At 40.6% G+C, this 13,304-nt stretch overlaps 1 protein-coding gene across 1 annotated transcript; it reads left to right on the forward strand.

Annotated features, from left to right (window-relative positions):
- Positions 1-427: 427 nt before the first annotated feature.
- Positions 428-12,106, forward strand: PLAC9 (placenta associated 9; the record flags this gene model as incomplete). The annotated part of the gene is made up of 4 exons (XM_082285818.1): positions 428-515; positions 10,168-10,265; positions 11,172-11,292; positions 12,045-12,106. The coding sequence occupies exons 1-4, from the start codon at positions 458-460 to the stop codon at positions 12,104-12,106; spliced, it is 339 nt and encodes a 112-aa protein (XP_082141944.1). The 5' UTR covers positions 428-457.
- Positions 12,107-13,304: the final 1,198 nt, after the last annotated feature.

The raw sequence follows: 13,304 nt of genomic DNA on the forward strand, positions 1-13,304 counted from the left end.
CACAAGAAGTAAAGATACCATGTTTTCCAACACTCCTGCCTTGCCTGCACCAGATGAAATTCCACAGGGAAAGAAACATCCAGCACCCCTTCCTCCTTTCTCCCTTCCTTTCCTTGTCTACTTGCTGTATTTACAGGACCCAAAGCGTTTCATCACATTCCATTGTAGTCTGTGTAAATAAATACAAGCGTAAAAAAAATAACTTTGGGGAGCCTGGGCCACTTCCAGCTTGCCCAGATAGCTGGGCTGTGCGTGGAGCTGGAAGGGTGTTTTTTAAAAGGAGGGAAGCAGAAGAGAACAGCTTAAGAATCTTGGCTCAGCCTGGGCATATTTCCGCCTAACTCTGGCTAAACCTCAGCACGAAGGGCTGGACGAGGAGTCGATAGGAAGCCGGGGAGGGAGGGAGGCTCTGGGGCTCTCCAGCACAACTACGGCAGAGTCCGGACAGGCTGCAACCATGCTTCTCCTTTGGGCACTGGCATTTATTCTAGTCCTGCAGGAGCAAGACATTTTAGGTAAGTGATTCTGAACTTGCAAAGCAGAAACTATAGCTTAATCTTAGTAAGGTCAAAGCCTTTGCATGGGGCGGGACGGGGAGGCAAATAATTGCATACTCTATGGATTTTATGTGAAGATGACACAGGTACATGTCAAAATTCTGTGGGCATATTGTTTTTAAGAGGAAAAACTCAATTTTTGTGACATTAAAGTCTGTCCTGTAGGCATATTGTTTTAGTAGAGATTTTTTACTTCTTACAGGAGATACTATCACTCTACCTTCAGAAATTCAGAACCACATTGAGATGCTGCAGACAGTGCCCTGAATTTCCATAACTACTGTACTGGCAGCTGTATTAACATCACACTAATCCATTCAGAAATGAGACTGAAGTTCAAGGTGATTAGAGAAAGATTCTCCTTTATTCAAGGGCTTCTTTTTAAATTTCTTGGTAACAGCATCACATTTTTATTTCTTCTACCTTGGAAGCACAAACAGAGAACATCTGATAAGCCTGCATCTGAATTCTACTTTCGTTGACAAGAGATTAGTGCTGAATAACCTGTAATCACATTGTAGTGCGACTGAAAGCTATTCAGTTTGGCTAGTTCAAGGCTTTACAGTCCCTGTGTAACCACAAACCTGGCTTCCCAGCCTGTTTGTACTACATCTTTTCTGCTAGCTGAGGCTCAGCTTTATTTTCCCTCTGGTCCTACTTTCTTGACAACACAATGGTTGTATTTCATGGCAGGGTACTAAGATCCTATTACATTCAAAACATTTCCTGAAAAACTGTTAGTCCCTTCTGCCCCCAAGTCCTAGTCACTCTTCTTTGCCCTGACATCCTCTTACTTAACTGGCTTTCTGATGTTTATCTCAGTGATGAACTGAAATATCAATGCAAAAGCAAGAGCACTCTAATTTGTTTCCACTCCACAAGAATTCACTATCCTCTTGTGAGTTTTGTGAGCTTCACCAAAATAAATGTGAAATTAAAGGAAAATTAAAAAAGGCTTTGTCTATTCCCCAAAAAATGTGGTTTTAACCTCAAGTCATTCACAAACTCAGATAAAATCCCGTTAATTAGAATAGCATTTGAATAATAACTGCAGTGGAGACTAGCACCCAGTATCATGCCAGGTGGCAGCTACTCAGTCAGCAAATCTTGTTTACTGTCTTCATCGTGTACATCATGCAAGATGAGCAATTTTTGTGTCTGTCGTGACCTGGGGAGCACCCTGACTGACTGAAAGCTTAAGAAAACCATCCCCACTTTCCCTTTGCTATCTTTGACCTGGGGAATCTAACTTTTGATTCACTTGCAGATCCCTCCATCCTAACTCCTGTGGGTTCCTCTTAAAAATTATTCAGCCAAACTAGAATTTATGTTTTAATTCAGCTATTAATATTCAATAGCCAATCTCATATTCAAAGAGCTCAGCCTCCAAATCATTCAGGAGGAGAGGATGGCACAGGGGCCCTTCTGGATGCAACCATATGCTCCTGCCACAGTTCACAGTGCTTTCCTGCTGGTGCTGGGTTAATTTGTGGGATGCTGCTCAAATGCACCACACAATGTAGTCTGGAGCACATTACCTGCCCCATCTAAACGTGTTTCCATTCTTACAAAAACATCCAGGCAAATCGTTCTGAGGGGTGTGGCAGCCCAACAGCAAAGAGCTTGCTCCATGTTTATGCGTGGCAGAGAGGTGACCTGGAGTTCTCCGGTAAACAAGTACCTGGCAAGCAGGCTGGCCCCCTGGCATGGGCCATTAGGGGAGCGCACCAAACGCTGAGCGTTCTGCCAGGGAGAGCTTCCAGTGCAGGCACTGCTGCTCCACACTGTGGTGTGAATTGCTTTTAAACAGCAGAAGGTTCAGTCGGTTTTATCTACAAGTTAAAGTAAACCAAGTGTATGAATGTTTTTCTTCATTCACCTAACATTTTTTGAATTCTCAAAATCTCTTGAATCCTCTGATATTCACATGCAATATCGAAGCTGGGAAGATCTATAAGCTCGACCATTATCTAGAAACTGGAAAAAAAGAATCCTTTCAGAACAGCTAGATTCTGCCCCAAACTGACCATTTGCATTCTCACAGAGGAGCAGTTTTTCTCTAGGAAATTAAACCACTGCATTGTAGAATTTAAGCCACAGTAAAATTTTATGCTAGATATCCTATCTTAGACCAGACTTGGACTCATATTTCTCTACTAACAAATTAGTAATGGTTTAATCTATACTCCATGTTATAGGTATTTTCTGTCCTTATGGAAATCTATCAGCATTATTGTCTCCAGCACAAGGATTACAGTCTTTGCAGAACACACCTCTGAGCTCCAACAAGGAAGGAGAAATAAAGTTTGTGACAACAAAGTGTACCCAAAAATAACTGCATTTGTTAAGATTGGGAGGCATCTGGAGATAGGGTTCAGTACACAAGTGAGCCTTTTATAAAGGGATTTTATACATCCATAAAGCCCTATGTTTTCTTATGTTTAGTTAAAAGGAATTTAAGTTCTGTGGACTTTCTAACCCCCAAGTGTAAAGCAAAAGTTAATATCAAACTCCTCCGAAGAATCAGAAGTTTAGAAATACAGGACTCCTGTTGTTTATCTGCAGGGTGTGGCTCTATTTATAAACACAGCTGATCTGCTCTGGTTGAAGCCGTTGTGATTCCTGGGCCTGAATGTCAGGATCTAGTGCGTATGTGTGTATGTATCTCCCTTTCTCTCACTGTTCTACTTCCTGAGTTGTTTCAGAACAAAAGAACTGTCTGCCAAGAGAAAATACATTTTCAAACAAGTTCTTAGATTTGTTTAGGTATTAGAAAAAAACCCAAAATTATGTTATTTCATTGTACTTACTTCTTTCTACTACCATGACTTAGACATATGAAAACTACACAATCACAGAGCTAACTAATAAGTCACAGATTCACCTCACCCACTACCCATGACCATAGCTTCTATTAATAAACACAGACTAAAAGCCATGTCCTCAGAAAATTGAAAAAGTCTTTATCCTGCACAAGCTGGATTTTTTATGTATACTAAAACACAGCTCCTTCCTAAACAGCTTCCCCTTCTCTATGCACAAGTATTTCCTATTTCTAGCTATAATCCTCCTAATACTTAGGCTCAGTTCCCATAACAAATATATATTCACACAAAAATAAACACATAATAAAGACAAACTTTTCTGCAGCCCAAAGCATCATTCTAAGATATAGCATGAATTAGAGTAACGTACCTGCAAATTATGCAGCTCGTGTCTCTTATCAGTCTCAGTGAGAGAAGGGGAGATACAGTCCCTGTAGCCATTTTCCATCGCAGCAGCAAGTGCAAGAGGATGGTCTCTGGCTGCTTGTTCAGTAGACCAGCATGCTGAAAACACGGTCCAAGCCAACAATTCCCTCACAGGAGCAATTAATTGCTATCCTTCTTCCTTTGAATGAAAACACATAAAACTTAAGTGCTTTTTACAATCATAGATATGGTCAAATAGCAGAAAAAGGAAAGTAGTTTTCCAAGTAGCAATTTTGCTTCTGGCACACAGCCATGGCAAGGGCTCAGAATTTTCTGTGCCTTAAAAAAAAAAAACCCACCCACTGGAAGCACGGACTATCCCTGGCCTTGTGCACTCTCTGTCCACTGCTGGGTAAGTGAGAGATGGATCCCCTTATGAAATGAGGATTACATGGATCACAATAGCAAAAGCTCCCTGTAAATGAAGTGGTTCTACACAGTAATATATGCTAACTATCTACTGAGGAACAATTTCTATGAGGTCCCATTTCTGGTTTTGCACATCTCACAAGCACGAGTGATGCACGGTCGGACCAGAACACACCGTGACATCTCACACAGAGGTGCATGGGACAGACTAGGCAGAGATGTGAAAACTCATAGGCTGGTACCTGACCCACCTTCATTAATACATTCCATAACCTATGAGATTACCCCTTTGCTCCTTGTCTTTCAGGTAAAAAAGAATATAAGTATAATCTTAACTGATGTAGGATCTGAAATAATATTCATAGTAGCACATTGCACATCTTGATAAAGAAAGTATGAACCAGGTCTGCAATTTTGGAACTTGACTTTCTGATATGGTTATTTAGCTTCTAAAATTAATATTAAAACTAATTTCATGCAAGAAGCTTACTTCAGGATGTTTCCCTTATCAGAGGCTCATAAATCTTGGATACCAGAGAAATCCCTTGGATTTTTTCCCATATTTGAAATCTTCCAAGACATGGCATTTAGGCAGCAATTGAAGTATTCAGTGAATGTATAAATTACAGATTAATCCCTAATCAGGCATTAAAAACTTCCTATGTATCTTCTTGAAATAAAAACAAAACAAAACAAACCCCGATACAAACCAATCTTCCCACAACCCCTAAATTTCAGAACTTCCTATACTATCAGTTTACTGTCTAATATACAATGCCTACTTTCCATCTCCCACTTTGGATAGATCATACTTACCCTGAATGAAATTTGCCTTGTCGTTCTGCTATAAAAGCTAGAGCCTAGTAAAGGTGTGTGTACATTTAAATATTTACATGTATATGTATATATTTGCATGTAAATAAATATAAGCAAACCCATGCAATTGCCTCCAGTGTGAAGCACAGTAACCTATAGCAATGTGTAAGTTGCTAAGAAGTTTTATATATTCCTTACAATTCCTGCAGTCTTTATTGCAATCACTAAAGGTAAGAATTCTCTTATCTTTAAGGAAATGGAGACTAAACCCTAAAAAGAGGTTCAGAGGTGTCTAAATCACATATAAGCATTAGTGTTTTATGGATTACAGCCAGAAAGATGCTCTATGTCCAGTTAAAGATTTGCTTCTGAGTGGCTAAGAACTTGAAGGGAATCAGTGCATTAAAAAGCATTTTCAATACAACACTTTCTATCCAAATCATTTAGTTTTGATGTCCTAACATTAAAATTGAGTATGTCTTGAGTTATATATCACAGCTGAAAATGAATTTGGGCACACTGGTGATAATGAAACCGCTAATACTTCCATATACCAGGATGCCAACGTAGTTAATTAAGGGCTGACATAACTGGAAACTAACTTTGATGCTTTGAAGAACAGCCTCCAAAATTAAATAGGACTAACAGTCTTAGCTTAACATAGTCTTTGGTCTGAAAGCACTAGCACTGACAGTTATTAGTATCAGTTCAGCTTCAAAGCAATTGAATCATTCCTGAATTCAGCTGCAGGTTATCTTCACCAACCACTTTTGAAAACTGTGCGATTTCTTGAGCTAGCATTTCAAAGTTGCATGCAAATTTTAAAGTGGAATCCAGCACTTGTATTTAGAGAAAAAAATAATTTAAGCAAATATCAGCAAATCCATTCAGAGGTCTGTTGCATTCCTCCCAAACTGGTTAGTGGATTCACCATTTGAGCTTGAACCTCCAGTTCATGACCTTTTTCCTGCTGGAACATAAATTGTTACTATCCCTATTCCTTTTCTCATCAAAAGCTATCCAACCACCTTATGCTATATGCTCTTGAAATAAAATTGTATTGCTAAACCTAAGGCAGTGCAAACAAAAACACATAGTGCGTTTTCTTGAAGAGTTAGACATGTTCACCTTTATGCCCCTTGCTCTGTCGCATGTTTTTAGGCTTCCTTTTTTGCTATCTGGTTCCTGTTTCAACCTCACATCTTTCACTTGGCCTGTGGCTTGCTTTGTTTTTCCCCTCCCGCCCTACTGAGCACAAACAAGAATCTGCAGTCAACTTTCAAAACCACACTGATCACAGAATGTGGCAAAAGGAATTTTACAGGTTTTAAGATCAGTGGGGAACATTGTGGTCACTCACCTTGACCTTCTCTGTAATGCAGACCAAAGAACCCAACCCAGGAATTTCTAGATCAAGCCTGTAACTTCATTTGGACCAGCAACGTGTCATTAGGAAGGATACTTAAAAAGACCTACCAGATCTGTGTCATCACGTACTTCAGTTCTGTCAGTCCTAGTAACAGCAGGAGATGACAGCAAAGAGGCAGTTGCTCAGGTTTATTCTGATGCTTACCATTAGCAACTACTTGGATGATCAAAATGAACCATTTAACAGCCATCTGGCTAGAAAGAACCCTGACAGTCCTAGAAGGGAACTTCTTCAGGGAGCACAGAGAAGCAACACCTTGCAGGGCTGGGGGAATATATCAAATGTACAGGAGGCAGAAGATCTTAACTGAGAGATATTCTTAATCTAAGGCCCCTGCTCTTAACCTGTTTAGCAAGGCTGTTTTGATTCTTACTTCATTGCTCTTTCTGTCCCTTGCTTTAAGATCAAGTTTTGTACGGTCAGGCTGACCATGACACATAGATCTTGCTCTTCATCATGCTACTTCTTTCAAACTTTAAGCATGTTCTTCTATTAAACAGATCCTTATTAGCAAACAGTTCAGAGACGCTCCATTTTCCTGCTAGTGTCTGACAGCATGACAGCATAGGGTGGTTGGAACTACCCAGATTTATGGGCACCATCAAGGTAGCACAGAGGACTTAATCAGAAGGGACAAAAGCATGAGTCATTTTCTGATCTTGAACACGAGAGTTCTGGTTCTTGATGGGAAATAATCACCCTATATATCAAATAGAAGGGATTTCAAGAATTTAACTAAGCATCTCACTTGCAAGAAACATCAGGTAGAAATTTGCAGATGGGACATTAACTGAAAGGTAATGTTCTCTCTGCCATACTGAAATGTTACAAGTGTCTGGGTGAAATAATCTATTAAGTTTCAAATGAGAGATTTAAGACATTCAAATATGCCTCCTACACACTTGACTAAGCTGTCACAAGTTGCAAACACCCACACATTTTAAATATGTAATTTATACGGCATACAAAGAATGCTTCCCTTTTGAAAGTGTTTAGCTTCAAAACTTACTACCAAAGTTTTCTGTACTTGCGCATGTTCTTTGAAACATAGATAAGTAAAAATTCCAATTTACATTTAGAAAATACTTCTTCAGTAACTTCACAAAGAAAGTACCTGGAAGTATCCTAAAAGGCCATTAGTCTTCTGCTTACATGGTTTGCAGCCTTCCATTCTTCACTTCCTTTACAAGCTGACTGTTACTATTACATGAAGTAGAGATGCTGCTGGAGTACAGTCAGTGCCAAAGGCAGATTGTGACCCTTTCTTTCACTGGTTGCAATACAGAGAAGGGCAGTGCTCATAAGCAACATTCCATGTGCTCTCTTTGAGCACATGGAAATTACTGCTTTGGCTGAATTGCCTGACCATAGTGACCCAGATATGTGCCATATTTACAAGGGACCGGATGTGTCCTGCGAACAGCCCGTCCCAGAGATAAAGCTGTGGGTTAAGAGCTAAAGCCAGACAACAAAATAACCGTAAGTGTTTTGGGCAGCAAAAGCCTCAAGCCAGGACTCAGAAAAAAGAAGAATCTGCACTGACAAAGCACTGGTTTCCCAGCCAGCAGCAGCAGCCACCCACCTGAAAGACCCTGTTCTGGCGTGGTGGAGAAGGGGCAATCGCAAGAGCCTGAGCAGCTCTGTTCTGGTGTGAAAGTCACTAATGAGACATGGACACACAGGTCCTGAGAGGGCTTCTGCTAGCTCAGCCCTCAGCCACTCCAAACTGTGAGGTCTACAACTAGACATGCTTTGGCTTATACTAACCCTTAGCCTTGCTAACATCAGCTATCAGGTGCTTCCTGAGACACTTAGGCTTGGCCTGTTTGTCAAATTTTTTAGACACTGCACTAATTCTGTTGTTCTGAGTGACGTCTTACAGTTCTGTCAAACTAGGACAAGACACTTTGTCCTCCTCAGTATGCCCATTACAGCTAATAATGCAGCAACGTGCTTTGAGTGGTGGAAAGCTGTCTCCCTCCGTGTCAGGAGAGGAACCCACCACCCCAAGGAACCAAGAGCTACTGAGTCCTGTGTCTCATAGCAACCCCTTTACCTCATTCTCTAGATGTACACAAAGCTGTGCAGTGCTTGGCTAAGCTCACAGTAAGATGCGACAACCTTACATTGGCTACACATACCTCTCATGGCACACCTGCTTTGAACAAATGCCATTCATCCATCATATCTAACCTCCCCACCTACAAACACCTGCCTAGAAAATCAGCCAGCACAATTTCAGTATCTCCACACTGTTCCAGTCATGATGGAAAAAGCATGTAAAGCAACAAAAATTTTGAGAGATAGCATGGTTCACTTGACCACTAAGACGGTAACAACACTCATAAACCACTACCACAAGCAGCAAAGAGGAAAAAAAAGGCAACTGCAAAGCAGCTGGTGTTGGAGCACCTGCTGTATTTCAGCAATCTTCTCTAAACAGGTAGGTGAAGTCTTTGGGTTTCTGTCCTAGCAGCACCACCTTCTGGTGAATGCACTAAAGAAAACCCCAACCAAATCTTTGACAAACCGATTTCCAAATAATGCCCAGTAAGTCAGGTTACATTGTAATCCCTCCTCTCCATCCTCCACCCTCCAATTCCAAGAATGCCACTCCAACTCACAGTACATCTCTCATCCCCCTCAAACTGCAATGACCCTTACTGATACGTTTGCCATCACCTGACACCTCTGTTTCAGATATCTTGACACAGGCATGAGATGAAGCACTGCAGCAGTTCCAAATCACTGCTCTGGCACAGCAGTACTGAAGACAGAACTAGCTACTGCTCTCATGTGTCTTACTGTTCATTACAACACAAGCTCAGTTTTGTCTTTGTTACAATCAATGACAGAACGAGTCGCTGCTGCTTCCTCATTATCATAGCTGCTTCAAGCATCAAACAAGAGCAAAACCTAACTTTACATGCAGCAAGATACACTTACCACTTTAGCACAGTTTAAAATATTCTGCTACAGTTCTCTGCACACATGTAAAATTAAATGTTCCTGAATGCTGCACAGAAATTATGAAAAGGAAATTGGCTCCACTAAAGCATGGATGTCAGCAGCTACTGACCTTTCATGGAGCACAGCCAGCAGACTGAAAAAGTTCAAAGAGCAAGAGCTCATGAGCACTGAGAGATAAACACAGATAACCAACAGAGATATGTGACTTTGTACATAGCACTATATACGAGTCAGCAAATGATACCAGCTGTACGCATTTTTATTGTTTCTCTTCCCATTGCAAAGTTAGACTGTAAGGAACAACTTTCTGGCACAGAGGAATCATCAGCCATCATCAGCATCCATTTGGACAAGCTAGCTGCTCTTCAAAGCTTTACCGCACCAACTGCTTCTGAAGGAAGTCTTAGAGGAATGATTGTGTAAAGCAGATCTTCCCAACAGTCAGGTTTTACACTTAAGAGAGACAGAGTTACAGCCTATAAACTTACCTTACACAGGTAGGAGAAAAATAGATTGTGTAAAACAAACACACACATAAACAAAACAAAACCACCCCTGGCAAGAGAAAACACCTTGTTCCAACCAATACGACGTGTGCAGGCAAGGAGACATTCACAGCACTGGGGCATAGCTGTAGTTATCGGAAAAGAGGTTCACTTCCTACATTTGGTTCATAAACAGTGCTGTGTAGCATGCAAAATACCACTTCAGCAATCAGAAAGGCAAGGCCTGCTATTAAAAACCTCCTGCTAATTACCTGTGTCTGTTTTTGCAGCTGCTGCAGATCCTGTCAGTATGGTATCTGGCAGTTTGGAAAGAGGAAGCTGGTGTAATGAACATACGATCCACGAACGCTTAGATATTATTGAAGAGGTAAGAGGGATTGTGCTGGCTCCTGAATCTCACCAGACCTCTGCCCTATCCTTTTGACTAAAGAAAAAATGTCCCTTCTTGACTTTATCTAGTCAACGTTGGACTTTTTTCAGATGTCATAGTTTCTAACTGTCTATAAAGCCATTATCACCAGAAATACGTAATCTTGATGAATTCCAAAAAAACTGATTAATAACTTACTATATATCAGCCTTCTCTAAAATGTTTATAACTGTGCCTTTAATCTAAAAATCTCAGAATCAGTATTTTTAAAGTTTCACATTGGCTTTTGGGTAGATGTGAGTTCTGCAGGTGACTCCAAGACTGATTGAGGAGTTTCTGCTTACCCCTGTTGACACTTAAGAGCTACATGGGCTCTATGACTGGGATTCTAGGAAAGGTGCAGTGTTTGAATTTTTTTCTCTGGTGTCTTAAGCACCCAAAAGTACCTGCTAACTATTCTCAGCTGGATAGTTCCCAAACTCCATGCTGTGGTTCTCAAATGGCAACATTACCTCTCTTCTGCTCTCCTCCAAGCCCTCTTCTTTCCACCCCATCAACTCCTCTCATTGTCCATGCACATTCTTTTATTGCATATAATGGTGTCTCAGAAACGAGAAAGAATTACAAACAAATTAATGCAAAGCTCCCTCCAAGAAGTCAAATTATTCTTTAAATAGGGGTGCTGTAATTAACTCTTGCAAAACAAAGTGCTAATACTTGGTACCACTAGAGGTCAGCAGAACACCAGAAATGTTTAAACCTGCAATGCGCAATACAGACTAAATTAGCTGTTAGCATTACAGGACATTAGGTTTGCATTTCTGCAAACACGACTGCTGCAATTCCTTCCACTTGACTCTTTGACTGCTTCCTTTCTCCATTTTTCTCCCTTGTTTCCATTAGAAGGTAATAAAAACAGTGGAGCACCTAGAATCAGAAGTCAAATCACTGCTCAACATCATCAGTGAGACAACATCGAATATCCCCACCGCTACAGGAACTCCACTTATAGACATTTTTGATGGTCAGTATCTGGTCAGGTATAACTTAAGTCGAAAAAAGCATTACATATATTACCACCAAATATGCCTTCTTTTCTCCTCCAAGATGTGAACTAATTCCTTCATTCAGCTCAGAGTAGCTAAGGCCTCATAACTGAGGGCCTCAGGACCCCAGCTCTGGGTCCAGTTTGGAAAATCAGGTTTCAACAACCACTAAAGAGAGGGATGGGAGAATAGGAAGCAACCCACCTTAGAATGGCAGGACAGACGAAGTTATCTCAAGGTCCCTTTCAGTTTTAAGATTCTGTGATTCTTTAGCTTCACGTATGACAAAGTAAGGGAGGGCAACAACAATAACAAAAAAAATTGGAGGTATTACCATTTTGGTATCTTAAATCCAACTTTGACATTTTTAAGCCCCTTACACAAAATGTGCTCCTGGATAAACGTTTTTGGAATAAATTAAACCATAACAGAAATTATTTGGATGAGACCACCTATTCTACTCACTTTCTTATAATGCTCTATGCTCTTCATTCTCTGCCCAAGTCCAGTTGTGCATTTAACAAGGTGAGACACTCCGGGTGGAAAACAAACCACTTGTGGACAGATACAAGCATCCACAGACATGCTTATGAAATCAGCTTTGTCAGTGCTGGGCTGTTTGTTCATTTAAGGTAGCTGTACCTGGGCACACTACAGTGCACTTACTTACAGCGATGGAAGCGGGCTCGAAGTAGACAGTAGAGTTTATGCTGGTTTTTGGTTCTTGCAGTAGGCTGTATGGATCTGGTCACCATGATTGATAATTTCCTCACCAACTTTGTTATCCATTGAAGTTTCCAGTTTTCTGTGAGGAGCAGTTAACAGGTTAACAATTAAATTACTCCCCTGCAATGGAAGGGGGTATTTCAGTAAAAGTGAAAAGTATTCCAGTGAAGTGTTGCAGTGCATTTAAAATAGAAATCAGCACACAGCACATCTACAGCCAAGTACTACTCAGATGGATCTTGTAACAACTGCCAAAGTGCTCAAGAATTACACATTAGACCTTCGATGATTTCATGAACCAAAGTGACAATTCCCCACTTTAGAGTAGCAAGATTAATGTTTTAAATGAGATTTATCCACAAAGACTGATCCCGATCTCATAACCAAAAATAATTACATCAGCTCTTCTCTATACAGATGCCAGCTGAGCACTGTGAAGACAGAAGACAGCTGAATGTAACAGTGTGGTTGTCATAAACAGTTGCACTTCTGATCATTTAATAAGCTTGTGTTTCCAGAATTTGTGCAGGGTGAACAATCCTCAGCTGTAGTTTGTCTTCTGTGTTGCTGTGCTTTATAATAAAAAGGTATTTGCTTTTAGACACTGTGTCAAACTTTGTATTCTAAATCTTTCAGCAGCCCTACTGTATCAAAACTGCCTTTCAAATAAAGTATTGTCAGTAAGAAAAAAAGATCAGGTGGTCTGCAGGATTAAAGCACAGTAACAAACTTCCCTTAACTTAGAACCTTCCTCCTTCCCTTGCAAAGAAGTGAACTCTTGCTGCTATTGGTTTCAGCCAATGAAGATACACTTCCAGCTGCAAATTCCTCTCATGCTCAGATTGTCTGACAGAAGTGAGTGTATGGTCTGTCTTGGGACACAGGACACGCTGCTGCCAGTGACCAGAATGGGAGTCCTGTCAGCAAGGGCCAGTCAGAATCCATCATTTGGACACACGGCTACCATATTCTATAATCTTTATATTCCTCTCCCTTGCCATGCTGACAACGCAATTCAGAATTAAATCCAGGACACTGCCTTTTTCTTTCAAGACAAACAGCAATACAACTTCTAGGAAAAAGGACTGCCTGACCCTTATACAACAGAGGGAGCACGCTTACATGTGTGTGAAGTTAGGGGAGTTGGCATGTACTTGATTAACAAGCAGCCTATTTTCACTGACATAGTTAGAAAACCTTCCCCCTGCTTTGTAGTTTTTACCTTTACATGTTTTTATTTTGAGAACAACAAGCTGAAGAGATG

Source organism: Coloeus monedula, assembly GCF_965178545.1.
Source record: "Coloeus monedula genome assembly, chromosome: 8".
Taxonomy (NCBI): domain Eukaryota; kingdom Metazoa; phylum Chordata; class Aves; order Passeriformes; family Corvidae; genus Coloeus; species Coloeus monedula.